General features: G+C 47.2%; 10 protein-coding genes and 1 non-coding gene across 11 annotated transcripts; 6 read left to right on the top strand and 5 right to left on the bottom strand.

Annotated features, from left to right (window-relative positions):
* The first annotated feature begins 619 nt into the window (after window positions 1–619).
* Window positions 620–3,326, top strand: F9C07_2278781 (uncharacterized protein). Its single transcript, XM_071510326.1, has 4 exons — window positions 620–1,156; window positions 1,234–1,622; window positions 1,682–1,886; window positions 1,939–3,326. The coding sequence occupies exons 1-4, from the start codon at window positions 1,094–1,096 to the stop codon at window positions 3,088–3,090; spliced, it is 1,809 nt and encodes a 602-aa protein (XP_071365499.1). The 5' UTR covers window positions 620–1,093; the 3' UTR covers window positions 3,091–3,326.
* Window positions 3,327–4,411: 1,085 nt separating this feature from the next.
* On the top strand, window positions 4,412–5,565 carry F9C07_2060352 (organic solute transporter Ostalpha-domain-containing protein; the record flags this gene model as incomplete). The annotated part of the gene is made up of 4 exons (XM_041288909.2): window positions 4,412–4,660; window positions 4,722–4,847; window positions 4,908–5,057; window positions 5,116–5,565. The coding sequence occupies 4 exons, from the start codon at window positions 4,412–4,414 to the stop codon at window positions 5,563–5,565; spliced, it is 975 nt and encodes a 324-aa protein (XP_041141537.2).
* Window positions 5,566–5,766: 201 nt separating this feature from the next.
* On the bottom strand, window positions 5,767–9,234 carry F9C07_2278780 (uncharacterized protein). Its single transcript, XM_041288922.2, has 3 exons — window positions 8,429–9,234; window positions 7,587–8,355; window positions 5,767–7,535 (listed from the first exon to the last, which is right to left on the bottom strand). Exons 2-3 carry the CDS (start codon window positions 8,162–8,164, stop codon window positions 5,909–5,911), a joined length of 2,205 nt encoding a protein of 734 aa, XP_041141538.1. The 5' UTR covers window positions 8,165–8,355; window positions 8,429–9,234; the 3' UTR covers window positions 5,767–5,908.
* A 38-nt stretch (window positions 9,235–9,272) lies between these two features.
* F9C07_2239639 (acyl transferase/acyl hydrolase/lysophospholipase) lies at window positions 9,273–11,688 on the top strand (the record flags this gene model as incomplete). Its single annotated transcript, XM_041288910.2, has 8 exons — window positions 9,273–9,675; window positions 9,727–9,945; window positions 10,121–10,220; window positions 10,268–10,429; window positions 10,486–10,615; window positions 10,673–10,909; window positions 10,965–11,195; window positions 11,274–11,688. The coding sequence occupies exons 1-8, from the start codon at window positions 9,520–9,522 to the stop codon at window positions 11,686–11,688; spliced, it is 1,650 nt and encodes a 549-aa protein (XP_041141539.1). The 5' UTR covers window positions 9,273–9,519.
* A 499-nt stretch (window positions 11,689–12,187) lies between these two features.
* On the bottom strand, window positions 12,188–13,717 carry F9C07_327 (UMTA methyltransferase family protein; the record flags this gene model as incomplete). The annotated part of the gene is made up of 8 exons (XM_071511082.1): window positions 13,618–13,717; window positions 13,456–13,566; window positions 13,394–13,404; window positions 13,300–13,339; window positions 13,232–13,242; window positions 13,072–13,179; window positions 12,859–13,014; window positions 12,188–12,794 (listed from the first exon to the last, which is right to left on the bottom strand). The coding sequence occupies exons 1-8, from the start codon at window positions 13,699–13,701 to the stop codon at window positions 12,188–12,190; spliced, it is 1,128 nt and encodes a 375-aa protein (XP_071365498.1). The 5' UTR covers window positions 13,702–13,717.
* A 654-nt stretch (window positions 13,718–14,371) lies between these two features.
* Window positions 14,372–15,892, bottom strand: F9C07_2199242 (uncharacterized protein; the record flags this gene model as incomplete). Its single annotated transcript, XM_071509449.1, has 8 exons — window positions 14,372–14,729; window positions 14,801–14,903; window positions 14,958–15,138; window positions 15,203–15,315; window positions 15,369–15,438; window positions 15,501–15,605; window positions 15,669–15,735; window positions 15,804–15,892. The coding sequence occupies 8 exons, from the start codon at window positions 15,890–15,892 to the stop codon at window positions 14,372–14,374; spliced, it is 1,086 nt and encodes a 361-aa protein (XP_071365497.1).
* Window positions 15,893–17,380: 1,488 nt separating this feature from the next.
* On the bottom strand, window positions 17,381–17,462 carry F9C07_t35. The gene has a single exon. It is a non-coding gene; the product is annotated as a tRNA-Arg (tRNA).
* A 652-nt stretch (window positions 17,463–18,114) lies between these two features.
* On the top strand, window positions 18,115–20,863 carry F9C07_2199241 (ATP-dependent RNA helicase pitchoune; the record flags this gene model as incomplete). The annotated part of the gene is made up of 4 exons (XM_041284360.2): window positions 18,115–18,145; window positions 18,522–18,555; window positions 18,582–18,713; window positions 19,186–20,863. The coding sequence occupies 4 exons, from the start codon at window positions 18,115–18,117 to the stop codon at window positions 20,861–20,863; spliced, it is 1,875 nt and encodes a 624-aa protein (XP_041141542.2).
* Window positions 20,864–21,282: 419 nt separating this feature from the next.
* F9C07_2082249 (putative homeobox protein meis) lies at window positions 21,283–23,735 on the bottom strand (the record flags this gene model as incomplete). The annotated part of the gene is made up of 2 exons (XM_041284363.2): window positions 22,881–23,735; window positions 21,283–22,838 (listed from the first exon to the last, which is right to left on the bottom strand). Exons 1-2 carry the CDS (start codon window positions 23,251–23,253, stop codon window positions 21,283–21,285), a joined length of 1,929 nt encoding a protein of 642 aa, XP_041141543.2. The 5' UTR covers window positions 23,254–23,735.
* A 374-nt stretch (window positions 23,736–24,109) lies between these two features.
* Window positions 24,110–25,638, top strand: F9C07_2059721 (monocarboxylate transporter; the record flags this gene model as incomplete). The annotated part of the gene is made up of 5 exons (XM_071508633.1): window positions 24,110–24,468; window positions 24,532–24,600; window positions 24,656–24,910; window positions 24,977–25,415; window positions 25,471–25,638. The coding sequence occupies 5 exons, from the start codon at window positions 24,110–24,112 to the stop codon at window positions 25,636–25,638; spliced, it is 1,290 nt and encodes a 429-aa protein (XP_071365496.1).
* Window positions 25,639–26,504: 866 nt separating this feature from the next.
* F9C07_2059578 (chaperonin 10-like protein) lies at window positions 26,505–27,725 on the top strand (the record flags this gene model as incomplete). The annotated part of the gene is made up of 3 exons (XM_071508630.1): window positions 26,505–26,607; window positions 26,656–26,690; window positions 26,757–27,725. The coding sequence occupies 3 exons, from the start codon at window positions 26,505–26,507 to the stop codon at window positions 27,723–27,725; spliced, it is 1,107 nt and encodes a 368-aa protein (XP_071365495.1).
* Between the last annotated feature and the right edge of the window lie 273 nt (window positions 27,726–27,998).

The raw sequence follows: 27,998 nt of genomic DNA, 5'->3' as shown, positions 1-27,998 counted from the left end.
GGTATAAAGATAGCCATATCCACACGTTCCACGCTGTATACCAACCATCTCCCAAGTCATCCTCTTCTCATTCCAGAAAACATTCTGCTACAATGCTATCAGCAGCATGGGCCTTCCTGTTGTTGGCCTTCCAGGTTATACAGCAGGCCCATGGAAAAGCTGTATTTGCCCATTTCATGGTTTGTCCCCTCGGGTTCGTCACGATGCAAGCTAATATTGACAGGTGACAAACTCGGAGAACTACACATCGAGTGATTGGGAAACAGAAGCCTCTTGCAGTTCCCAATATCGCTTCTTGCAGATCTTGTTAGGTTTATTCGTTTTGCGCGGTTGTGAAGTTGATTGATGTATTTAGTTCAATGTCATACTTCACTTGGGCTTGAGAGACCAGTTTCCATGGGAGGCCAACCAATCGGCAATGAATGATTTTGGTGTGCAAACATGTAACCGTCCTAGATGTAGCTAGCTGATTACGATGAGTCGGTCTCATACCCTCCTGGGCTTTCTTAAACATGTTACGACAAGTGCCAGGATTCCCTGGATATACCTACAAGAACTACCCTGTAAGGGAAGTACCGTTCGTTGTTAGGCATGTTATAATCCAGCACTAGATTGGGCTGACCGGGATTATGCGCGAATTCCTCGCAATAGTTTATCCTTTTTAGGAGGCACCTTCATAAGAAATGGAATTTGCGCGTAATCGCGCTCAGCTATCAATCACGTAATTCTTAGGTGCTGTAGACGGTAATAACAGGTGGGTGGCGAGTCTTTTGATCTACACCTTCCACGCGATGGCGCAAGCTAGTGTTGTTCGGTTATGGATTGGCAAAGAGCTCTTTGAGGTATGGCCTATGACGCTTTTCTTGGCCCGCGGGAATTTGTGCGGAAATTTTCCTGACCACGAGGCTGACCTCGAATTAGTTGGGCCATAGAGGCTGAGTGCTCGAGTGCGGAAATATAGAACCACGTCCTTGGAGACCCATAATTTTAACCCGAACTTGGGAGCGAGTCGTATGAGGACTGGAATCAAAATCTATATAAGAAAGTGAGAGCACTGTTGATCGAGTCTGTATCTATCCAGTCCTCAAGCAAGATGCATTTTACGAGTCTTTTGCTCCTTCTTGGAGCGCCGTGCGTTTCGGCTAAATGCAGATGTGTATGTTAAGGTCACCTCTACTTGTATGGTCTAACCGTGCATAACAGAGGCCAAACTAACTTGTCAAATTCATACAGACCCCAACCGATGACTGCTGGCCGTCAGCTTCCAAGTGGAATGGTCTCAACAGTACCGTTCACGGACATTTAATCGCCAACGAACCTCTCGCCAAATCGTGTTATGATGGCCTTGGCAAGAATTCCACCCACTGCCAGAGGATCAGCAAAATCTACCGGGATGCCTTCTTCCGGGAAGCATCTCCAATTGGATTCACATACCCCGTTATTGACACCTGCGCCCCGATCAATGACTCCATAGCTGGAAGCCCAGTGTGTGATCTAGGTAGCGCATCCGTCTACAGTGTCAACGCAACCGAGCCGGCCGACGTAGCAGCTGGCATCAAATTTTCCAAGGAAAACAATGTCCGACTAGTCCTTAAGAACACCGGTCATGATGTTAGGGCACGGTAAGTGATCCTTTTCATTTTGACTTGGCGGATAGGTACTAACAAGTCCGACATGATAGATCCCAGGGATACGGCAGTCTGTCGATCTGGATGAAGCATATTAAGCCGGAGCTCCAGTTTCAAGAGAGGTATGAGCCGTCCAACGGTTCATGCCAGTTGAACTGGACCGGAAGCGCAATTGTCGTGGGAGCCGGATATATCTGGGATGAAGTATACACCTTCGCGGCCAAACATGACCACATTGCTGTTGGTGGTTCTTCCAAGGTAAATCTCCAACTCCATTGAATATACTTACGTTGCTAATTGCAACCTTCAGACTGTCGGTGCTGTCGGAGGCTACCTTCAAGGAGGTGGTCACGGCCCCGCTAGCCATGACTTCGGACTGGCAGCAGATCAGGTTCTCGAATTCAAGGTTGTGCTCGCGTCGGGTGAAGTTGTCACTGCTAGTGCTTGCGAGCACGTAGACCTCTTCACTGCCCTCCGTGGCGGTGGTGGTGGCACCTTTGGCGTTGTAGTGTCGGCCACCCTGAAAGTATACCCTACACGTCCCATTCTGAAGCATTCGTTGACTATCACGGCACCGAGCACTAACATGTCCGCTCTAATCGATGCCTCTGTGGCAGTTCTCTCTAAGTACCCCATCCTCTCGGATGCAGGTTTCTCTGGAAACGGACAGCTCAATCGAGTGCTTGGAACGAAATCTGCCTACAGTCACAATTTCATAAAGATGCTTTCAAAAAATTCCTCTTCATCCAAATCGTCTTTCCAGGTTGAAGACGCCAAAAGACTCATAAATGAACAGGTCGTTGAATTCCTTCGACCGCTCAACGGAACCCAACTCTCTGTAACTTCGACATTTGAGCAGTATGATACGTTCCAGAATTACTTCGACAGCGGAATTCACGAGTCACCAGCATTAAACAATCCCAGTCCTGTCATGGTGTCGCGATTTTTCGATAAGGAGTCCTTGGTCAACAACCAAAAGAACCTCACCGCCATGTTCCATACAATCTTCCCTCAGAGCGTCTCTAAGGTTCAGGCCGTGGCATCCTTGCTGGAGTTCTGTCTCGTCGGTGGTGGAGAAGTCCTGAAGGCGAAGCCGCATACGGCTATCCATCCCGCGTGGCGGAAGACATATATGTTTGCAGAGAACTTCGACGTGCCACCTTCTGACAGCGGGATGCAAGGAGTGCGACAGATCAGGGACTACGGCACATCGAAGAAACTTCAGGCGATGAAGGCAGCTGCTCCTGGCCTGGGCACATATTTGAATGAAGCCGATCCGTATGACCCGGACTGGAAAGAAGACTTCTATGGAGATCAATACAACTGGTTGAAATCGGTCAAGCAAAAGTATGATCCCGATGAGGTGTTCTGGTGCTACCGTTGCGTTGGCTATGAGGGTTGGGAGGAGATCACTGGCCCGACACTTTACGGACCTCTGTGCCAGACTAATAATGCTCTGTAGCTCTCAGTTTCGATGTTGCTTATGGCTGGTTGTGTTTTTTCGGGTATCTTTCATTGATGGCTGTCCTCGACGACATCATTGTACTATCATTTACGATCTAGATGGTGGTGGAATTCTCACGTTTGGGGCATTATGAGAATTTGTCTGGGAAATCAAATTAGTCTTCGTAATTAGCTAGATTTGCGAGGTTTCTCACCTTTTATGATCTCATCTCGCGACGATTTTGCAGTATAAATCTATCATCTACATCAATGATTTTAGTATACAGTAGTAGTGGATGAGTGAGAGTCTAAATGCTTAAACTATCTGAAAATTCTAGCTGTTTTCGTAGTACCATCTAGTTATTCTGAATACACCTTATTATCCTAAAGAAAGCCTGGTTACGATACCGATATCTTCCATTATATCGAAAATAATGCTCGACGATGCGGTAATATTAGTTAACTTCTACTCCTAGAAGCTGCAGCAGTACACCGTTGGGCAAGAGATCAGACAATCCCCATCCCTCCTACGTTGAGCCTCTTGACAAGGGCCATGCTTTTTGTTTCCCTTATTCAGCTCTCCAGTACGTCGAAGATTGGTAGCGAGTCTGTTTTGGGGCTTATGTCTAGCGAAACGATTCCAGCCTCAAATTGCGCGCAAATTATCAATCGCGCAATTAATTGCAGCAGCCCTTTTGCCCCCTAGACCGACCGCGCAAATTCGCGCAAATTAAATATGCTGACTCTAGAAGGCTTATTTGCGCGTGGCGGAGTCATTGCACGACGATCTGCATACCAACCACGGTTTAGCGTTGCCAGCTTTGCAGAGGGCTAAGCAACGTGTGGTGTCAGGGCTGAGCTTGGCTTTTGAATAGTGGAGAATGAATTGTGCTCGTAGATATAAGGTGGGTGACTTCGCAGTCGTTCCTTGCATTACATTTTCTTTTGAATAAGTTATTCAGTTCCCTCAACGTCGTCGGTTTAGCGTTGGATAATATACAATATGGCCTTCCTAAGCCCAAGAGAAGCCGCCGCTGGCAGCTTTGGTTGTCCTATACCTGACCACTTGGACCAATGTGAGTGATTGTTACATGTTTTGCAAATTAAATGGAATTGCTGACCGGTTAACAGATGACATCGGCCCTTTCGTAGGGAATCTCACATTCTACCAATTTAACATGATTATATCCGGCATTTGCACTGCGATAGTATTGATTTTAATCTTCGGCCTGATGGGGCGACATGCGATGCATATGAGCAACCCTAACGAACAACTCAAGTAAAGACCCCCGACAACGTGAAGAGGTTTCTGTGATGCTAACAGAAATGCTAATAGGGTAATGCGAATTTGCAACCTCATCCCCTCCTACCAAATCCTATCCTTCATCTCAATCTGTTTTCCAAACTCCTATATCTACCTACAAGGGTTCACAGAGGTGCTTCAGGGTGTTGCTCTATACGCCTTCCTCATGCTACTCTGCGATTTCATGGCTCCGAATGATAAGAGTAAAGTGGAGTTCTTCTCTTCGCTTGAGATAAAGAGACAGTGGCAGCCGAAGAAGAAAAGGAATGGTCTTGCGTTCTTGAGTGTAAGTCCTTCGGTTCCAGAGAAGGAAATGAAACCATGACTGACCGATCGTCTGATCTTAGTTGACTTGGTACTCCGTCCTTCAATATCCAGTCGTCACCTGGATTACTGCTGTCTCCCAAGTGGTCACCCAGTCATTACATGTTTACTGCCTCGAGAGTACAGCGCCTCATTTCGCTCATGTTTGGGTATGTACTGTACCATCTTACCAATTTGCATCCTCGAATGGTAGCTAATAAACCCACTAGCTCCAAGCAATCACCTCGATATCGACATCAGTGGCCATCAACGCCATCCTCCAATTCTACATGAACATGAAGGGATACATGACTAAACACAGGCCACTACTTAAGCTGATGGCATTCAAGCTGGTCGTCGGTTTAGTTCTCCTGGAGAAGGTAAATACCTTACCCCAAGAAGCCCCAGGGAGAGAGAAAATACTTACCAGAAACCAAGATCCTTTTCCTCATCCTTACATCAACAAATGTTCTCAAAACACACTCCACCTCAATGACCTACATAGACGCAATAATGGGTCTCCCAACAATGGTAATCTGCGTGCAAATGGTGCCACTCTCTTTCTTAGTCCTCTACGCCTACAGCGCAAAGCCCTACGAGATCTCAAACTCGCAGAGCACCCTCCGACCTCAAGTATACCAGACCGTCGAGTCCGATGATGATGGGGAGATCTTGATGAGCGGCTTCCAGAAACGCTATCAAGGTGGTCGCTGGGGATTGCGTGCCTGGGCTGTCTATTTAAATCCGCTGGAGCTGCTCCGGGATGTTAAGGCAGCTTATGTTATGATTCATAGTGCGCGGGCTTTGCAGAAGGCTCATGCGAAGGAACGGGCGCAGGACGAGATGGTGAGGTATGAGACGAGGTGTGAGACTGTCGAGGGAGCTTGAGGACCTACATCCGTATTTTCTGGGAGTTGCGTAGTATAGACTATATTGATTTATTATGTACATTGGCTAGTTTGGTTTTAACTATGTGAATTTCATCATTTGTTTTTGGGGAGCGAACGATAACATTTGTGCAGTTACTAGTATCTGAAATCTAAATAGAATTCCAATCTTGGATCGGTTTCCTGTCTTTTTGTGAGAAGAGGGTCCGTTCTACAAACTCTATAAAGCGCATTCAGCCTTTATTTAATCTACTTAAACAGATGCTCTTCAATAACATCTACGAAGAAACCAAACTCTAGTCACGACACACCCTGTATGGTAATAGAAGCTTCCACGCCATGCCTCATCGCATCCCAGAAATATTCATTGGCTCAAAGTCACCATCATAGTTCAATCCTGGGCCCCAATCAAATAGATCCGTTGAATTATCGAAAGGACTAAACGATCCAACATGGGGCCATAAGTTCCATGCATCCCAGAAGGGCATATCGAGATCCACACCGATCGAAGAAAGATCAGGAGGTATATTGAAAAAGTCCAATGCTTCGTTAGACTTTGTCCCCTTTGCCAGCTCTGTCCTCAGTCGATCCAGGATATTGTGTAACCCATATATAATCTTGCTACTCGCAGCATAGACGCAGCCAGTCGCAAAAGCAGATTTTGTCGATTTCCACGGCTCGACTGCCATCTGACGAATACATCTCGCACACTTAGGAAACAGCGCCAGCTGCTTCTCGTGATTGTGAGCTAGACGTCCGAAAACCCGTACTTGCACGAAGTTGTTTTCGACCAGGTTCTTGCACACAAAAACGATCCCATAGACTACCTGTTGAAGTGGGGCATTGAATGCAATGCCGTCAATTTGCACTTCGGCACACTCGAGGAACGACTCAAGCATGCGCACGAGTTGCTGCGGATAGACTTCTCCAAATCGTTTGAGAAATCCCGATAGATACTGGCCTGGAGCATCGGGAGGGCTATTCACGCTTCCGGCGACTTGGTCGACGATTTGGAGGGATTCGTTAGATTGGATATCCGGGTCCCCGTCATTTTTTCCTTCGATAAGCCTTGTTCTCAGTACTGAGGTATAGAGTAGGCCTAGGCCACATATTCCAGCAAACACCCAGTGAAATTTCATCTCTAGCAGAGAACGGGCTGCTGATAGTTCTTCCATTCTTCCCTGGCCAGTAGCGTTCAATAGTAAAGAATTAGAGATTTGGATTTGCTCCTGGCACTTTCTTTCCACCTCTTCCACGACAAGGAACAAACTCTCTGGGTTACTCCAGCATTGTTTTGCATGGATCAGTCCCTCGAGCAGGATATAAAATGACATGTTCCATTGGATATGGAAAATCACTGTTGGTGAGCACTCGCGGTATTTCAACACATGTTGATAAGCATCGATATGAGGCTGCATATGTCCAAGTATGCCCCGCATTGCAGGTAGGGTCTTTGACAAGAAGCCATCGAGACCAAAATCGAGAGAAAGGATCTTCAATTCCTGCACGGAATCGTTAAAGCGCCGCTCGAATTCTAGACTCTGCGGGTTCATGACTTCATCAAAAAATGAGGCATCTCGTGTCGGTAGAGTATTGAGTCTTTCTGCAATTCTATAGGCCAGATTGACGTACACCTCAGGGCTGACTGCCTTGTGCGCGACAAACTGTGAGGTGGCCAAGAGAGTGGGTCTAAATTCAGCTAGGAAGAGACAGGCAGCAACAGAGTCAGGATGGGTGGGAGGGGAAAAGATGAATTCCTGTCCGTACGACGAAACGGCCAGTTGAAGGCTCCGTTTTAAATGTGGATATCGTTGAGCAAAAGGTTCGGCAATGTCGAAGGATGTTAAGCAAAGAAGGGCAAAAAGAAGGTTCGTGGCAGGGTTGGTAGACGAGACTTCTTCTGAGGTTAGTCGGTTTCTCAGATTCACCAGAGTTGGTGTTTCTGGAAGAAAAGATCGATGCCAGACTAAACTTGAACCTGGTTTAGTAAAGAAAAGAATGCAAGTTTATCAGTGCACTCACTAACTGTCCAGTAAGATGGCCATATCGTCGCTGATGAGATCCGAAAGAGGTTGACTCCAACGCGACGTGGCGTGAGTGATTTCGCATCCAAATGCAGCATCTTTCCCTAAAACGGAAGACATAAATGCATTCACCTGGGTCATAGATCGGAAAATGGCCCTTTCGCCCGGTCGTTGCGGTGGTTGAAGATTGCTGCCACCCTGCGAGGGGATTTGCTCTTCCCCAGTCGCAGCTTCTGAGAATAAATATTCCTTTATCTCGAGATCTGAGAGCGCAGCTGTGACTTCATCCTCTCTTTCTTCTGACTTCTCAAGACGTGCCGATCGTTTGGTTTGTGGAGGTTTGCGCTGACTGCTTTTCGCAGGTGGACGCCCGAGAGTGGTCCGCTCAATAATACATTCTAGATTGAGATTGCGACACCGTTCGCAAGACGTCTCCGGTGGCTGGGGAACGCCCAAAGGGCCCATATCCCCGAGATCCGGTAGAACGCATTTGATCTTTCTTGATCTGCATCCCTGACAGATTAAGCGCGCATATTTCCCTCGTGGTACCCGTTCAGTCCTCTGGTCCTGCGCCATAATGTGGACGCGGTATTTTAGCGCGGGGCAACAGCTGGGTCGAAAGAAGTAGCGTCAAGGTCGCCTTGCGACGGAATATAAGAGGCACTAAGTTTGATACAGACGGCCCTGCTTCGCAATGATGGACAAGAAAATATCGGAAGAAGTTCCTTTGGCGCAGACTCAGCGCAGCTTTTGGCCCCCATGTCGATCTTGTGGACGATGAGATCAGCACCGCTGATGAATCTTCTGGTTAAGAGAAAAAGCTCACAGACAAGCACCTACTATCCTTGAACAAGCCACAGACGGGCCTCTCGGCATATTCCACATAGCCCAGGTGCGAGCTTAGTGTATAATCTGATCTTACATGACAAGATATCATATTATATGTCCTGAATGTAGTGGTCCGCGGGTCGGCTTCGGGTTCAAAATCCAGAGTCCGTCCCCGGAAATCTGCGGTTCGGGTCGGGTTCAGTGGGGAAGCCGTACTTTATAGAAAGAAGTAATCACTCTATATACACCACTTCTTTCTTTCCTTTTTTTCAAAGATAAGATGGCTAACGAAAAACTAGGAGTAATACTAAAACGCTAAGCAGCTTAGGTTCATTATGGTATATTCTTACTGTCTTACCATTTATTTACTACTGAGAAAACTTTGATTTGGCTCTTGAGGTATATAGCTACTTGACCTAACTAGATAATTTCAAATTCTATTCTAGGGACATCTCAAAAGAAAAAAAGCTTATTTAAAAGTCCAAAGAGCTGAGAAAAAAAAATAGACCATGGGGTAAGGGGCCGTGGAAATATCTGATAGAGTCAGTCCAAGTAGCGTGGTATCGGGGAAACTTCTCTATATCCCAACAATTGGGTACACTAATGTCTGTCATCAGATCAACTGTCAATACTATGACTTGGACCAGCAAGACAGTGCTGCTTTCCAAGCGTACGTCCCCTACAGTGGAGGACTGAACACGCAACCTGCATATCAGCGGCGAAAGGGACGGTGCCATATGGATGTGTTGTTCTCCACAGTGACGATCGACTGAACTACCGGAGCTGAACTGAAGGAGGGGTGTCCATTTGTATTCCAGCTGAGGATGTTTTCGCAAACAGCTGAAAACCGCGAGCTCCACTTGGATGATATGATTAGTTGACTTTCATGATGATCGCGGTGATCCATCAAGATCTTCCCCATCCTGCCAGGCATGTCAAGCTGTGAGTTGAAGGCAACGATAAAGGCAACGATATGTGGAACTGAATAGCTGGTGGGGTCTGCAATATATCGAGTATTTATATAAGGGCAAGAATAATCCCAGGAAATACTCTAATCGTATCTTCTCTGTGTTCGAGCTGTATCTATATATCTATCATCAGTCATGACCTGGACAAGAGGAGAAGTGGAAACTCTACTTCCCCTCCCAACACACCTCTCTTCTGTTGCACCTGGAAAATATGCAGTCAAATGTGAACAGTCTTACGAAGTCACGGCCCATGATGGGTACATCCAAGCCAAGGTCTGGTTCAAGCTACCGGTATAGCTCTCCACTTGTCGAAACCTCATTATATTATGCTAATATGCGCAGGCACTGACGGACTCATTTATCGACCGCCTCAAAACCATCCAACTCTTTGCAAAGTCTATGGACCAGCGATATGTGAGCGACGTAGACGCTGGTACCTGGACTTGGTTTGAGCTTGTTCTTCTGGGCAATGCTCATACGAAAAACCCACTTATCAGAGACAATGTGGAGTATATTTGGAAGAGTCATTTTAACCCAATGGCAACGTCGGAATACACATGGGTCAGTATTTCATCAAACATTTGGCTTGATATTACTATGCTGTTTCCACATTCTCGCATCTTCTAACTATCTAGAATGAGAGTGAGGCTTTTAATACCGAGCATAATTTATAACGTTCGCTCCAAGTATGTTTATATCCTTACCTGGTAGGACTTTGCTGATGGTGTATGACTAGCCTGGTAATTTCCTTGGGGTTCGTATCTGTGCTCGTTTCCCTGGTTGGTGGATATTTGTCCAGAAGGGATACCTGGTCGTAGAAATCGGCGATAAACCAGGTATATATTTGCTTGAAGAAATCGAACATATTACTGACTGGATATAGTCACACGATTGCCCCCTCAATTTGGCGAGTTTAGTCTCTTGCAAGATACACTACAAGAGGTGAATGAGAAATTGCCGACAGAGTACGATCTGGCTGTGCCCCCAATGCGCGCTAATGGTTTCGATGCTGGTACCGAGAGACCATTGCGCGTTCTGTCTTTGGGTAAGATCCGTTCTTCACAGAAACAATCTTCTGAATCTTATACTGATACGTATTAGACGGAGGAGGTGTTCGGGGTTTCTCCTCCCTATACATCCTGCGTGAGGTGATGCAGCGTCTCAGTGCAGAGGGCAAACCCCGGAAGCCTTGTGAAGTGTTTGACATGATTGCTGGTACCAGCACCGGAGGGTAAGATCGCGTATCCCAGCTACAAGCAATACTCTATATTAAACGCGTTGACTGTAGCCTGTGCGCCATTATGTTGGGCCGACTGGAGATGACTGTTGATGAGTGTATCGAGGCATACAACCGGTTCATGAAGAAAGTCTTCAATGTTTCTTCTCTGAGGAAGAACACACGCCTTGTCTGGAAGGGTTCCAGATTCAGTGCCGATAATATTGAAGTGGTTATTAAGGAGTTGATAAAAGAGAGATTGGGTGACTCTGAAGCACCTCTCCTGAATGAGCACAGCCAGTGCAAAGCGTAAGAGCCTCTCACGCTATTGCAGAGAAAGGCCCCATGCTGATAGCTGCCATAGCTTTGTCCTTGTCGTTCGTCAAGACGCCGCCAACAGCAAAGGACCTGTCCACCTGCGTTCTTACGTCAACACACAGCAGAAGTCTCTTCTTCCCAATGTAAAGGCGTGGGAGGCTGCTCGAGCAACATCTGCTGCTCCTACTTACTTCCTGCCTATGGAGGTCTCCACCGATAAGGGGGTAAAGCACAAGTTGATCGATGCTGCTCTGGGTGCTAACAACCCTGTTGGATGGTGAGTCCAAGCTCCCTTCTCCCCTTCGCCATAAGAATACGTCTCCTATATCGAGTATTCACTGACCCTTCTTTCTAGGCTATGGAACGAAGTCCTGAGCGTCTTCGGTGCCGGTCGTCCCATCGACTGCATTCTCAGCATCGGCACCGGTATCCCCAAGAACCAAGTCTTCGGCGAGAGCGTAAAAGGTGCCATCACTGGTCTGGGCAGTGCAATCACAAACACAGAGCTGGCTAACATTCTCTTCCGCACGCTGATCGACGCGTACGCCCCGGAGTCCAGACGGCTTAAGTATTTCCGACTGAATGTTGGTCGCGAAATTGAGGATTGGCCAGAGGTTGCTAAGGAGAAGGAGAATGAAGAGCTTGCTGAGATGGATAGTCTTACGCAGATTGATGGGTTTATCGAAAGAACAGAGCAGTATATCAAGGAACAGGAGCCTCGCATTCGTCGGTGCGCTAGCACCTTGAACAGGAATTTGTTCCGTCGCTAGACCGGATTGTCGTGTTACGTTCAACACATGTTATTATGAAATGAACATGCTTTTGACTATGGAACCAAAGTAGAATAAAAAGATGATGCTTAGGAATAATTAGAAGAGTTGCCGGTCGGGTCTGGGTTCAAAATCGTGTACCCTAGGCATCTCTAGGTTTAGGGCGGGTTCCAGGATGAGAATTTAAACCCAGAGCAAGGTAACTTCTAGAAAGGGCTCAACTGCCGAAAAACGAGGTTGCTGGAAAGTAGTAGTGTTTTAGCACTTCTTTTATTGCTAGAACGAGCTGGAACACTTTTGGCCCAAATAGTGATACATTCCTACCTTTCTAGTCGCAGTTGCTCTGCGTACGTTCGTTCTAGGATTAACTCTGCCATATTATAACGTCTTTCCAATATTTCATCTTTAGGTGGGCTCTTGTTTACTATTCCTTTTCGTGAATCAAATTGAGTAAATATTACTCATATTGATTTCTACGTATCTCAAGTCAAAATCAACATCACATGGATTCCAGGCAGCGCGCACCACTCTTTTTCCTCTCATTCCCTTCCAGGCTTCCTACCATAGACCACATATCTTGCGCAACAGTCAGCAATAAAATCACCTGCAATGGAATAGTTAAGGAGAATTGTCGGACGACGCACAGCTTCCCATAAATATGCAAAGACTTATCGCGGAGTTGCTGCTTAACAAGAGCCTGGTGCAATTTGGCCTCGGACTCCGGCCATCCCAACACCTGCGTGTATAGACGAAGACCGTAAGCCTCCACGCCCTCTGGGGCCTGCACATACTGCCATTTGCCAATCTCCTTAAGCTTAGGATCCTTAGGCCATGGTCCATATGGAATCACGTAGACCACTTCAGTTACATTCTCGAAACCGGCATTCTTCATCCAAGTCTTCAAGGACGTGGCGACATTCATTGGTCTTCCCGTGATTTCACCTGCTTTGTTGAGGTTGTTGATATACTCTCGATAAGGTGAATCTTGCTTGAATGTTCCATCGTCGCTGAAAGCATCTATGACAAACTCGGCACATTCAAAGTATCCGCTTGGTTTCAGATGGTCATAGGCCTGCTTCATTAGACGTCCCCAGTCTTGGACACAACTGACCCTGGTTATCAGTATATTGTGATCTAGATGCTCAAAACTGGGATTTATCGTATACGGACCCTGAAATTGTGCGAGCATGAACATAATCGAAATAGTTCCGATCGTGCATCCATACATCTTCGAAATCATCGACAACAAATTCGACGTTTGGGGGTACCCAAGAAGGTTGGATAGGGCTCAGATCGTTTCCGATAACCTTAGCCGAGGGAAATTGGCTGCATAACGTTAATTGTATTCTTTTGCATGGAAATTTCTTAAAAGGAAATATATACTCAGCAACATCTATCGCCCAGATACCTGTGCCTGTTCCCAAATCCAAAATTGTTTGAGGATTCTCGACAGGTGCGAGAAATAGCTCTCCGTTAAGCATCACAGAAAACCTCAGCAATAATTAATCTCTTTGTCTCCTTCGACATATTTTCAGTGACTTACATATGATGCACCTGTATCATTGTTAGTCATTGATAAACTCGCTATCGTTGGAATAGTTTGAGACATACCAAGTCAAGGCGATCCTGCTCTGCTTCATCGTTCGGCATGCTGTATGGTAAATCAGTGATGGAAATATCCCAGCGTATGATATTTCTAAAATACATGTATTGTGCCTTTTGTTATGGTTAGTTTGAGGCTGATCATATTGTTCGATATAACAATACCTGACCATATTTGTGATATCGCCGACCGTTCTCGTATTCGTAGTTCAGTACGGACGATGCCAGAGAAGTGGTATCCGATTGGAGGGTCTCATTATAGATACTAAGCTCCTCCTAGACTGTTGCATTAGACTTGATATTATAGAGATAGTTCCTTCATCTTACATCAATCGGTATCTCACCGGCTGTATTGGCGTAGGGCTGTAGAGAACGCGATGGCTGGTCTTGTTCGGGCATTATCAGAGCCATAAATAAATGTGATAAAGTTACTTATATTTACAGCAGCAAGCTGTGACAGGAAGATGGAGGAATGAGTAGTCATGCAATGGTGCGGAGTTAAATTATTAGTGGGTAACCCTACTGATTCCCCGAGCCCTAGCTACGGGCCTAAGCCATACCCCTGGCGTCCTGCTTTGCCAACTCATGCTACAGCGTGCGCACATTACCAATGGATAACCAATTTGATCAATTAGAGGAGTTTGTCCTTCCTGACCGGCATTGTCTCTCATGCATTACGCCTAATATGACCATATGGGTGACCCACCCTCAACGGTCATTGATGCCATTGGCTTGCTTTTGATATTGGGGTATATTAACTACATGGATTGACTGTTAGGTGCGACCTCAATCCCCGAATTCCGCGTCCTAGCGCTACGTGTCCATTGGTTTAGACAAAGAGATACCGGGTGGCACGCAGTCCTTGCAGTAAAGGTCCTTTTGTACCAGGAAAAAGATCTTTTGCCAAGGCATCAGCCAACCGAGGCCTGGATCTTCCATAAACCAATACTCGTAGCCATGTCCATTTACCAAGTTCTTTCATTCAGTAACGTATCCCTTTTTATTGAACCAAACCCCACCTCCCAAAGAACTAGAATCCCAAAAACCCCCACCTCAAGAACTCCATAAATAGCCATTCCCTCTAGTACAAAGATGCCCGATTTCCATACGAAACCCGAAACTCCGTAGTCTGAACAACCCCATCTTTAGTCCCGTACATAACCTCTGAAAAGCTGTCCACGGACCTTGGCCTACTGGTAACAGTATTCGTTCTAGTTTGTCTTTGAGTCCCCTCCATATTACTAAAATCGTTCAAGGCTTTCCGCGCTCCACTTTCTTGCGTGTATCGGTCATCGAGCTCGTGTTCGTAGGCGCGCCTATTCGTGAGACCGGTGCTGCCAAAGTAGACTTTGAATAGGGATCGCATTGCCGGGACCGAGGCGCAGATGAGGGACATGTTTATTTCGAGGCAGGTAGTGAGTTCGGCGGCGGACCAGTTCCTAAGCATAACATTGGATATGTGAGATGATGATGCTGGGGGTGTGTTGGAGATATTCAAGTGCAAACAAACCATTGGAAGTCTCTTGATCTTAGGGCGATCACTGTCGTGACCTGTCTTGCTATTGATGCGCAGATAGTTAGGATACCGATGCCGAAGGCGATTATAAGGCCGACTATCCGTTTTTTAGTATTCTTGCGATTTTGCCTCGGTAACCTGTTCAACTCACTCTTGCGGCGATTGTTTGTTTGCAGTTTCTTCACGATGGGGATGGGGAGAAGCGCCAGTAAGATATCTGTCGTGACATGGAATGCGCCGTTGAAGTAGTTGAAGCTCGTCATGTCGAGACATCCTTTGGGGAATTCGGGTTTCCATATAACAGATATAGGTTCACAGATAAAGCATGCCACCTGAATTTGTTAGTAGACGAATATAGGTTCATCGAGGCGTTTATCGGCACTGATGGAAACGTACAAGAGTCGCGGCAATTCCATGACTAAGTATAACCGCTCCAACCCCGTAAAGGAACCTGATATGGGTTTTGTTGGAAGCCAAGCGTAGATATAATGCGACCATACTGCCTTTCGCTAGACTAAGTAGCCGGTTCAAGTTAACGTTAGCCGGGGCCGAATGTTCAAACTGTCGTCGAGGGCCGCGATATCATAGTACCTGAGACTGAGAAAGTAGAGAACCTGCGATATCCACGCCCACTGGGATAAAGTTCAACATTACTCCCGAAGCATAGTAATTGAAGTCATTGAAGGTAACGGACCTTTCGCGTACATTCATGTTGTTCGGTTGTCAATTCCATAAGATGACGGCCAATCCCGCATTCGTACATTTTCGGTACAGTTGCCAACTCGCCGATCGATACAAGCTATAAGATCCCGATAAAAAGCATCATTAGCTAATAGAAATGAATGATTGGAGATAGGCCTACCGAAGCTAAGATAATTAAGATGTCGTCAGGCCCCAGCTTACCCAGCAAGAACTGTCTCGCGTATAACCTACGCCATCATCTCAGCTAGGTTAGTGGTGTTGGCTCATCTCTTCCCCAACACTAGGCATCACACACCTCATGCCAATCATGATCATGGCGACCCCAAATGTTACATAACTCCCAATTTGGAGGTCTTGCTGTGACCCCGGTTGAATGGAGACCATTCTGGGCAGCAGAGTATCACATTAAGCCGAAGAGTGCTGTAGCTCCACAGGTGAAGTTAAGTCTTATAGACCTCCTCACGTGGGTGCCGTCTGACTTTATACGACAGCACTATAGTCGGAAAGGGTCCGGTTTAGTTTCTTGATGTGGGTTTACAAGCGTAGATATGGTACATTTAGACGCAGTAGTCCGTTTCTTGAACTGTGGGTCATATACATCTATGGACCCTACACTATTCCTTGAACGTACAAAAAGTATCAAATAGATTAAACCCCACTATTGAAGGTTACACTTCTAGGCTAAACACCTGCCAGCCATAAACCACTCTTTGGTATTCTTCGGACCTATATCATCACAGTATCGCATCTGAGAGGAGAGGGAGTATACTTGTTTTAATCCAAATTTACCTTTCAAAACTGGCCCATCGGAGTTTTCTTTAGCACTTCGATCCAATCCACACCAATAAAGCGCTAGGCGTTGGAGACAAGATTTAGGGTTATCTTCACGATACCCCCTGCCACGTGGGGTCCAATGCCCTTCGGGATTTAAAATTTTCCAAGGATTTAGAGGGTGGGTTACTAAAGGATCAAGAACTTGAAAATTCTCCTGATAGACCTTTCAGGATCGAAGACGGTGACGTGGTCAAGTGAATTGATTCTCGATCCATCACCGACACCGTGGCGATCGTTGCCAAACCATGGTCTTGCCGAAGGACTATGAGACAGATAAAGTTTGGCAATTTCGGAAATTCAAAGGGGTTTTTGCTATCGACTAATGCGTAGAATGATTCATTAAATAAGCTACTTAATTAGGGGCAAAGCCTAACGTGATTCACGATCATGGTCAAGCCTCACTCAGGCTTCAGCTATGGGTCCTCGGCAGCCAAGACTTAAGGATGAACGACGTAGTATCCGTAACGTACACAGTTTTTCCATAGGTTATAGCTACATTCATACAATATCCACACACACAAGGCAGGAGGATCAATCCTACATACACAGCCTCACGAACGGTGTTCTTCTGGTCCATTCATACAACCGTTTGTCAGATCTTCGTAACTTGCCCACACGGGCCAGATATTGCGAAGCCTCGGAGTAATAGCTACCTGTAGTGTCCGTGGTCCACAACGATAAACTACTATACTCCGTAAATAGCGTGGCATGCAGTTTAATAAAGCAAACATTATCTCCTTCTAATGCTGTGGACCGGCTAATCGACTTCTCGATTCGGCTTTCTGAAAGAGGGTACCCTGCGAGGCTTGTCCCTTAAACGACCACAATTTTCCCCTTTCGGGGGAGTACCTGATCCAGGACGAAACAAGTGGTGTGCGCGCCTTGCATGCTAAACTATCGGGTTAGGCATGCTCAAACGAGCGATGCTTCCACGAGGGGTGAGAATACCGTTGTTGGAAAAACCACGGAGTAATTTTCACCGGATTTTCTCCGACAAGGAAGCAAAAGATATAATGATACAAGAAAAACAAAAAGAAACGACCGAGACGCGACTCGAACGCGCAACCACTGCCACATTCCGGAACCGGAAGGCAGCGCGCTACCATTGCGCCACCCGGCCATTTGTTGATATTTGTGCTGTTTTTTTTGCTCTATAAACCAAAATGTGATGTTGTAGTTCCTGAGCCACCTTCGTTCCGGTGGACGTTTCGAAGTCGAGTATTCTTAGTATAGTCGCCTCGTTCTCGGGTTAGAGATAATTATCTCATCTATTATCTTTCAATCTACGTCTCAAACGATTACTAGACAGGTTGCTGATCTGATTTCGCAGGCTTGGTAGCCAATTCGTTATGAACTGAGGATGTGTAGTTAGTTATATATATTTGAGCCCTAATTACTATCGGCAAAACTACTAGTGGCTTTTACGTTTTATTTTTTGGCCTCCCGTAAGCCTATAGGCATTCTTTATTAAAGTGTATCATATTAGTCTTAACTTCTAGCGTACGATTGTACTGTAGCAATGATCACACTGAGTCTAAAACAGAATCCAGCCGAACCTATGGCTGCTGCGGCCTATTCATCTCTAGGTGGCTAGCGCTCCCAGCGCAATGGATTTGTGAGCTGATCCCCACGCTAGTCTGGAATAGTAAACGTACATGATACAAAATCTAGGTCTAGAGAAGATTGGGAATAGATTAGATCTTGTATTCACATTGTAGGTTGCATCGAATAAACCACGCTCATACTGCTTCACCTTCATGGGTATTCTAATGATGAAAACTGGGAGGACCAGACCGCTCCGAGGTACGATCATCTCTTTATTAAACCTAGATTATCGTTGGTTAGTAGGCCCTTCCCTATTTACTGTGATCTATTTGGAGTGAGCTTCAATAGAGCTCGTAGCCGCTACTCATAATGGTTAATTGTTGTGGAGATCGTTATATAGTGAGTCTGAAGCCTGCATCAAGAGCATTACGACAATTCCCTTTATCCCTATGGTATCCTCTCGTCCGCGAAGAACTGCCCTGGCTGTGTGAGGCATGGGATGAAAATGTATGTGACTACATACCTTTAATCTGGACAGCCATCACTGCGCAGGAGACCAAGAATATTAGGACACGAGAGCTCTATAATGAGGTACTTAGAAGGGAGTATAAAAGTGGTGAGCTTGATCCGGCAGTCTTCGACATCTTGGTTCCTCCTTGGCCTCCCACGTACCGCACCGGATAAAACTGCCAAGAGGAAAGACAAATTGGTTCGAGTTTTACTCTGCGATTACACGGAATTGGAATAAGCTCAAAGGCTTGAAAAATTGCTGGCAAATTTGGAAGGACGTCCAAGAGATTATTCGACGGATCAGAAAGTATCAAGGGTGAGCTGTAGCTTGATCGGATGAATGTTTACATGGTTTCGATGAGGTGAGTTGTATCAGAGGTAGTTAGGTGCCCGTTTAGATGATTCTTCCATATACGGTTAGTCTAGCCTATTTAGGTATAGCCCAACAACAAGCCCTGAGGAGCAATTTTTGGAAATCTCTGCGCCGTAGCTGCCTTATATTCATTCACTCTGGACGATCTGCTGAAGTCAATCGACCAGGTGCAAAAGTCAAAAGGAATTAAAAATTGAATAATTCACTTGCCAAACTTTCTCCAAGCGGTTTCTTCCCGCATTGCTGTATTGGTAGTAGAATTGACCCAAATACCAACACAAGTTCTTACAGAGATTCTGGGATTGTATCAATGATAACTTCACACCTTGTCCTCAACAAACATTAAGATCACCCAAGTACCACTACGTGTTTGCATTTCTTCAAGCAATAAGTTTGCAAGTTTCTTGAGATTTAGAGAGTCGACCGTCATGCAAGGTCCAGGAAACAACGATGGCGCCCATCCGTACGCAACCATGGCTGGGAAGCTAGATTCCAAACTCCTTCAAGCCCTCAAAGTGATGGAGTTTGAGTACATGACACCCGTCCAACACCGTGTTCTAACAGAGCTTCCAAGCTGGCGCAGTGACTGTCTGGTCCAGGCCAAAACTGGCACAGGCAAAACCCTTGCTTTTTTGCTACCTACGTTACACTGTTTACTCCAAGGTCATTCGGCGCCACCAAGAGGTCAGGTCGCTATTTTGATCATTACGCCAACACGAGAGCTTGCTCAGCAAATTGCAAAGTCCTGCGATCAGCTTACATCGCAACTTGCGAGGCCTCTTGAGTGCCACATTGCAGTGGGTGGAACAGCTCGGGCATCTGCTCTGGCGCGTTTCATGAAGGGGGCACCGTCCATCCTTGTAGCAACCCCGGGACGACTAAAAGATTATCTGTCCGAACCTTCCACGGCTGAAAAATTGTCTAACATTCAAACGTTGATCTTGGACAAAGCCGACACGATGCTTGAGAGCGGCTTTCTAGCTGATGTGAAGCGAATCCTCCAACTCATTCCACCAAAGAGCACTGGCTGGCAAGGTATGTGCTTCTCAGCCACTGTTCCACCCAAAGTCAAGGACGTGGTCAGTGTTGTGTTGAAGCCAGGCTACACTAGCATTTCAACCATCGAAAAGAATGAAACACCGACGCATGAGAGAGTTCCCCAGTACCACGTGTTGATACCGTCCGTGGCAGACACCTTTACTACTCTCGCCTCCCTTCTCAACCTTGAAATCAAGAACAGCTCTAAAATCATTGTCTTCGGGGTCACTGCAAACATGGTCGCTCTTTTCGCTGCAGCCTTCTCTCAGGGCTTGACGCCTTTGAAGGTGTTTGAAATCCATTCTAGGCTCAGCCAGAGCGCTCGCACGAAAACTACAGCTTTGTTTAAGGAGGCAGCGACCGGAATTATGTTCGCCTCAGATGTCATTGGTCGTGGCATGGATTTCCCTAATGTCGACCTGGTCATCCAGGTCGGTCTGCCCTCAAATGGCGAACAGTACGTTCATCGTGTCGGTCGTACAGCCCGTGCTGGCAATGATGGTCGCGCTATCATCCTCCTCACAGAAGCCGAGTCTTTCTTCATGAAGGTCAATCGCCACTTGCCCATTCAGCCTCATCCCCAGACTGACGCGATCAATGCGGGCACCTCCTCATGCGCCGATGCCGTTACTAAGGCCATGTACAGCATTGGTGAAGAGACAAAGCAACGCGCTTATTCATCCTACATAGGTTTCTTTGCTGGATCCGGTCTCTTGAAGCAGGTCCGTCTGGATAAACCCGGCCTCGTTCAACTCGCGAATGAGTTGGCCATACAGGGAATGGGATGTCCTGAACCCCCACCAATGGATAAAAAGGTCGTGGGCAAGATGGGTTTGAAGGGTGTACCTGGATTCAATTATGCAACTGGAAATGATCTCAATGGGGACCGTCCTGCTAGACCGCGTGGGCGTCCTGGGAACAAGACTCGTGATGTACTAAGTCCCGGAGCTGGTCAAGGAGATCGTAGAGGTTCGGTCTCCAAGAACCGCGGAGGACGTCGCGGTGGAGGACGTGGAGGTCGTGGAGGGCGTGGAGGAAAGCCGAGAGCAGCATAAGTTTCTTAAGGTGGGGAGTTCGTCAGTCTATTTCTTCTATCCTTGAATTTGCATATCGGCAAGCATTATCACTTTAAGACATTATAATACAACCCAGCCGACTGTTGTTTCATTCTGCACAACCCACTTCATGATGAGATCTATAAGCTGAAAAGGCCAAGTATCATTTCTGCAACTCTGCCCGACCCCTTTTGTTGCGAACGTTGCTGCTAGCGGTTATTTTCGGCGTCAATTGCACAGGCCCTTAAAATTCGGCTTCAATGATACCTCTGTTAGATATTTTAGATTGGTGACTTATCTCATCAGCACCCTAGGAGCAATTATACTTCTTGCAACTGCCCAGCCTCTGCATGCACGTAAGTTCATATGCCCATCCGGACATCTATCTGTGCTCTCACAGTACCTGGAACATGAAGCTCTCATATAGCTAGCGATGTGTCTTTTAAAAGGTTATCCCATATTAGGCCAAATTCTGAAGATCGCGGCTGCGAGACATCATTGCTTGGACCTGGATACTGAAGCGGCGGATCATCGCAATATGGAAAGAGACAATTTGATTCCGGCACTGACATTAGCTCCGCTTCCTGTCTCAAGCTTGTAACCCACTTAGGATTATCGGCATATGTCTGATCGAAAGGGTCATTGCTTCCGTACGCGATCTCACGAGCTTTGTCTTGAACCATCTGATCAGTAACATGATTACCCAGAGCCGCCTGCTCACGTATATAAACGATAAGGTCTCGTCTGAGATTAACATAACGGCTCAGGGCATTGGGAACATCGTTAATGACAGGCAGGACTTCGTTTCCCCCGGTAGCAAGAGCATCTGTTGTTTTCCAAGGGTCCATCGTTTGGCGCTCATGTCCTACGAGATAGGGAGGCATGGCATTTTCCACCAGTTTAGTAATACCAGGCTCGAAGCCCCAGCATCCCTTCCACTGAATCATATCGGCACCCTTCTTGAAGTGGTCTGCGACATGATTCACTCTTTCTGGCCATGTCTCAAATCTTGCTTCGCAGAATCCACAACGAGACTTAATGCGCGTTAGGGAATCTCGCCACTGTTCCATCGAGGGATGATAGTCGACATTGTGGGTCAGCCTTAGGTGCTGTCGGAGATGATCCTTTCGAGTAAATGTTCGTTGGTCTAATGATTTCTCTCGACAGGCCAGGTAACCATGGGTTTCGAGATGATTGAAGTCTACGTCTGGGGCCTGACAGAATGTACAGACATGGGCACCATCAACTTCAACAAGCCCGCCCTGGGGCGCGCAAATCCATCGATCCACTGGTAAGTGAAGGGCTTTCTCATGTCGCTGCCAGTCGTACTTAGTGTTGAAAGTATCGGAACAGAACGTGCATTGATACGGTCGCTGGCCTTTCAACTTTCGTTTGTTCCAGGTCTCGTTCGGATGTGGAGGCTTCCGGCGTCGACGGCGAGGTCTTGCGTTGATGTTAGGGGTGGGTGGCCTTTGTGAAGTCCGATTCGACCGCTTGAACGAGATGTCAGAACCAGACGACTGACTGTGTTCGTAGCTGCTGATCGAAGGAGCCCCTATCACGAATGAAGCGCTAGAGCTGTTGCTCGACACAGCATTCCTGTGAGCCGGATATGTGACGCTACCGTCAGAAGTATGTGGGATATCTTCTAAGGCTCGCAGAATGTCGGATGTCGCAGCGGGTTCGCTTTCCGGGGGCGAGTTCTGCCAGCGCTCAAGAGGTGATAGTAGAGAATTATCGGCGTGGTGTGCCTGCGGTGTAGGTCCAGTACCGACCGTTCTACGCCGACGTGCATTGGTGAACCAGTTCGAGATCTGGGTTACGTCTAACCCCGTCTCACGCCCCAGCTGTTCCTTTTCTTGCTCGGTAGGATATGGATAATCCTGGTGTTGTGCGAGCCATGATTGCATGATACTCACTGCCGTGGTGGAAAATCGGCGGCTCTTTCTCCTAGCCCGCCTTGTGTTGTTGGACCCTATGTTCGTATTAAAGATAGGGTCTGGCTGAAGGCTCTCACATGAGGAGCTTATGTGTGAATGGCGTTCAGATATTACATCAGAAGTTATCCTGTCGGCGAGCCCAGAATAATCGAACGTTGAAAAGTCAAGAAAACTCCCACTCAGGGGGTCTTGAGAGTGATAGTTCAGATCGCTGTATGACTCAAATGGCTCTGTCGGTAGTTGCGACTGTATACTTGATCCATGAGCCGCCGTCTCAGGCTGTAGCTCGTCAATTGAGGCATGGCTTGAAGGCTGGCCAGAATGTGCGGCTATCTCTTCTTGGAACCATCTGTAATCTATGTCACTAGCCAGGGCGTTGTCCAAGCTTAGAGGTGGGAGCAATAAAACATCTTCGCAATATCTGGGAGCGTCATTGTGAGCGTACTCCATCCGAGCATGGAGAAGCTGGAAGATACTCCGTACAACTGCCAATCCTTCTCTCGATCAGAATCTGTTGAATAAAATTGAAGCGCAGGGCCTACTCAGCGAACGATATTCTTGGATCGCTGGGTGGTGGTCACGAGAGCTTTGAAAAGAAAACTCAACTGTAGCCAGTTAATACTGTACAAGACTGATTCCGTGGGTTCCTTTACGCCCTTTAATTGACGAGCTTTGGGTTCCACAGGTGTTTGGCTGCTTACTCTGGTTGGTTCGTAGAGCATTTACCGTGGATCAGATCTAACGGACGATACTAATTTTCTGCCAGAGTTATGTATATAGCTGGCCATTCAGAGTGCTGATTGAACATGACTAATTGAATGAATCAGCAGAGGTACCCTAGGAGTAGAAGGCGGTAGAGAATCTTCTGCCTTGACCGCCTGATCCCATGACTAGACCACGCCCTGTGTCATTGAAGAGTCTCCACATCTACGGTGATCCTCTCCGCGAAACCCTTTCTCAGATGTTGCAGGCGACTTTGAGTCATACCAATGGGTTAGTAAGTGTGTTGCTTGGCCATCAAATAGCGAACAATACTTCTCGCCATCGAAAGTTCACCACTTTTCCCCGCCTTAGCCTGCTCAAGTCAATCTGTATGACCAATCCCGTTGTGGCTCGGGCTTAGCATGACGACCTCGACTGAGACCTCAATGATCGGATCGATCCCGAGCAAGGACAATTAATTATTTCTTCGATTGCTTCTTACATTATACGCTACCTCTCACCGACTTCTCCACCAGGGAACACGCGGCAGTCAACTCGTCACCTTATTCAATCAATCCCCGAAGGATTCACTCCATCATAAGCAATGGCGACAATCACTCAGTCGGTGTCCACAGCAATCGAGTTGCAGGACCGCAATCAGGTTGGAGGGAGACTTACCAAACACACTGGCGATCCAACACCACCGGAAAATTCAGATGCGGTATTACAAGCCTCACTCGCAGCTGATGCCGAGGTTCCTGATGGAGGTTACGGCTGGGTCATCATTTCTGCATGCGCAGTAGTTGCCTGGTGGTTCACTGGAACCTCCTATTGCTGGGGTGTCCTGCAAGCAGCATTGGTTAAGGAAGGGGTATCAACTTCTTCTACCCTGGCTTTCATCGGCTCGCTTGCCCCGGCATGTATTTCCTTTTTGGGCGTAATCAATGCGAATGTCATTCGGAGGTTAGGAACCAGGATATCGGCCCTACTCGGTATTTTTTTGCTTGGCCTGGGACAGGTTCTTAGCGGCTTCACCACCAAGAATGTGGGTGGCTTGTTTGCGACTGCTGGTGTTCTCTTCGGTCTCGGGCTCAGGTAAGCAAGTCGTTTTCTGCTCGTGTTATCGTCTAGAGAGCTAAACCGTGATAAGCATTTGTTTTATGGTGGTCTCTGCGATCCCTGCGCAATATTTCAGGGCAAAGCGCGGCATTGCTAACGGGATGGTTTACGCCGGAGGTGGCCTCGGGGGTACCGTCATTAGTTTTATCATGAACGCCTTGCTTGGTAAGGTGGGAATCGCGTGGACCTTCCGGATCATTGGTTTCATGATCTGGGGGACGGGCCTGCCAGCAGCGTGCTTCATTAAAGAACGGGTGCCAATCCAGCGTACGCAATTTGTGGAGTGGTACGTCCCATCTCCAACCTTTTGGAACATGCCTATCGCACGACTCCGGTTCTAACTCTCTTGCAGGCGACTCTTCCGCGACATTCGATTTGCTTTGCTGTTTGCAGCCGGCGCGATTGCTACTTTCCCGCTTTTCGTCCCCCCGTTTTTTCTTCCGCTATACACAGAATCGATGGGAATGAACTCGGGAGTCGGTGCAGGAGTGGTGGCTGCATTCAACTTCTCCTCTGCGGTGGGAAGGCTAATGTGCGGCTTCTGTAGTGACAGACTGGGACCGCTGAACACCCTGTTCATGTCTCTTTTGCTCAGTGCCCTCAGCATGCTGATTCTTTGGCCCGTTTCGACGTCCATTGGCCCGTTGATTGTCTTCGTGATTATTAACGGAATGGGCAATGGTGGCTTCTTTTCAACCATGCCTACAGTCGTCGGAAATGTGTTTGGTTCAGCTCGAGTATCCGTCGCAATGGGCATGATAGTGACCAGCTGGGCTGGAGGTTATTTGATGGTAAGTTCCCTGTTAGCCATGTCCATCCCTTTTATAGGCTGACGGTCCCCCGTAGGGCGCTCCAATTGCTGGTTATATTTTAAACGCATCTGGCGGAGAGGACAGCGGTATTAGTGCCTATCGTCCTGCTATATTTTATGCGGGTGGCATGGCTCTGGGCGCATCTGTGTTGGCGATGTTTATACGCCTCAAAACTGATGCACAGCCGTTCAAGAAGCTCTGATGAGGTGGATCATACCGGTTTATATCGACTGCTATACCACATCGGAAGTGGAGGTATGCGATGTGCTTTGAGTGTCATGGCAGAGCGTTAAATGGCATCTTGCCGCCTCTTATTATGCTGCAGGGTCAGCAAAAAGCTTTAGTTTCCCTGGGAGGCTATAGATGCCCAGGCTACTAGAAGACTGAAGCTTGTCTTTATAAGATTCTTATGGGCCCTTGATTTTTTCGAATATTTCTTCAGCAATGGATAGGAAAAGTTCTTGAATCTGTAGCCTTCGAAAATAGCTCTGTATTATATCTCAGTTTTCTAGTGTTAGGACCTCCTGATGTCCGAAAAATAACTACTGAATTGAAACTTCAATCAACATAAAATGATTTTGAAGCTAGTCTTCCATTTGCCCACAATAATGCCCAGTAGAGCCCAACATAGAAGTGGTATCCACAATTTTTTTCGATGTGATGATATTACATCATTGTAAGTTAGTATATTCATAATCAGACTCTACTCCCACTAGGACTCACTTACCGGTCCTCCCACTTACCGGGCCTCCCACTTGACCGGGCCCTCCGGCGACTCAAATTATGCCTGATACATCCAGCATGATTATAAATCAGATGCAGAAAAATGCAATGGCATAAGGTCTGAACGTGAACATTATTGTCAGCTTAACTAACTATTAAGTAAGCCGGGGTTTTTCTACTGCGCAGTTACAGATTCAACAAGAGCGATGGGGCTATTTTATTAAACCTGTATCCCATAATTATCAAACAAACTAATTCATCCACCATCCGCACTCCTACGTTGTGGCTCACACTCACGCCTTCTACTTAGAAACGTGCGAACGAACATTAGCTATCAATCTCATCATGAAGGAAGCGATTGTTAGGAAAGACACCTCAGTAGAGATTGTCGACTCTCCCATTCCCAAACCGGGTCCTGGCCATGTGTTAATTAAGGTCATCGTCGCTGGTAAGTGAACATTCTGGAGGCCTGTAGTCTCTCAATCTGTCTTTCTAGACCATTTCCCACTAGCCTGGCCAGCGCAGGCCTTCGTATATCACAGTTACAAGTTTCTGGCAGGCAGCTAACTCGAGCCATCCGAAGGTTCCAACCCGAAGGACTGGAAGATACCCATCCATTTCGGTCGTGAGATGAACACCGGTGACGACATCTCCGGTATCGTCGAAGCCGTGGGAGAGGATGTGGTTGGATTTCACAAAGGGGACCGCGTGGCCGCCTTCCACGAGATGATGACCTCTCACGGGGCATTCGCTGAGTACGCCATAGCGCCTTATTATACTACCTTTCACATTCCGGACTCAACCTCCTTTGAGGAGGCCGCCACGGTTCCCTTGGCTGCCTACACATCCGCCTGTGCGCTTTTTCAGGAGCTCGAGTTACCTGAGCCATGGTCACCACGTGCTAAGGCCGCGGGAAAAGAGGGTATTAAGCGTCCTTTGATTATCTATGGAGCGAGTACTGCCACGGGAGCCTTCGCTATCAAGCTTGCTGCGGCCGCCAACGTTCACCCTATCATCACAGTTGGCAGCAAGCGGAGTGACTTCATCAAGCCCTTCCTGGACGAAAACAAGGGGGATGTCCTCATCGACTATACTGCGTATGCGACAGAGGAGGAGCTAATCAAGGCGATTCAGGAGGCTGTTAAGAAGGGAGGTGCTCCCGACGGCCGCTGTTGGAAAGCCTATGATACTGTTTCCGAAGATAAAACGATCAGGCTCGTCTCCAAGGCCATTGCCGGGCCGCCGAACCCGGCAGGCCAGAAGCCAAAGATAACTAATATTTTCCTTAAAACTGAGGTCGAGGGCTCTGACCCGAGTGTTGAGATTGTATTCTCTATGGTTGGTCAAGTCCATTACGAGGACGAGAATGACAAGCTCATTGGCGTGACATGGGGCGCAGCGTTTTCTCGGGGCCTGCGCGAGGGTTGGTTGACTAGTCATCCCTACACATTAGGTAATAACGGTCTGGAGGGCTTGTCTGAAGGCCTAAAGGGTCTCAGGGACGGCAAAATCCGCGCCCAGAAATTTTTGACACGGCCCAATGAGACACCAGGCGCGAGGGATTGAGACGATCATAGCAAGCCAACAAAGCCTTCTTACTTGCAAAGAGCTTCCAGCATTATCGGCGTGATGCTTCGCGGTCGGATGCCGTCGTAATCCTGTGGTGAGATTGATCATCAGGAGATTGTTTGGAGGGAACATTATGGTAGGATAACCAGGGTTGTACCCATATAATCTATACGTATAAAGAAACATGCGTAACTCAATACCGAAATACCATACGTTACAATAGGACGAAACACTAAATCTGTTCCTTTCCTATATAAAATAGCAGAACTC

The sequence above is a fragment of the Aspergillus flavus genome, chromosome 1, assembly GCF_009017415.1.
Source record: "Aspergillus flavus chromosome 1, complete sequence".
Taxonomy (NCBI): Eukaryota; Fungi; Ascomycota; class Eurotiomycetes; order Eurotiales; family Aspergillaceae; genus Aspergillus; species Aspergillus flavus.
The sequence above is the reverse complement of the archived record's forward strand: the minus strand, read 5'-3'. Positions and strand labels throughout refer to the sequence as shown.

Coding starts and splice junctions, on each gene's coding strand:
- F9C07_2278780 (XM_041288922.2), bottom strand. CDS start 8,164: ATGGCGCAGGACCAGAGGACTGAACGGGTACCACGAGGGAAATATGCG. Junction 7,536..7,586: donor GCCATCTTACTGGACAGTTA/GTGAGTGCACTG, acceptor ACCAGGTTCAAG/TTTAGTCTGGCATCGATCTT.
- F9C07_2278781 (XM_071510326.1), top strand. CDS start 1,094: ATGCATTTTACGAGTCTTTTGCTCCTTCTTGGAGCGCCGTGCGTTTCG. Junction 1,157..1,233: donor TTTCGGCTAAATGCAGATGT/GTATGTTAAGGT, acceptor AAATTCATACAG/ACCCCAACCGATGACTGCTG. Junction 1,887..1,938: donor CTGTTGGTGGTTCTTCCAAG/GTAAATCTCCAA, acceptor TGCAACCTTCAG/ACTGTCGGTGCTGTCGGAGG.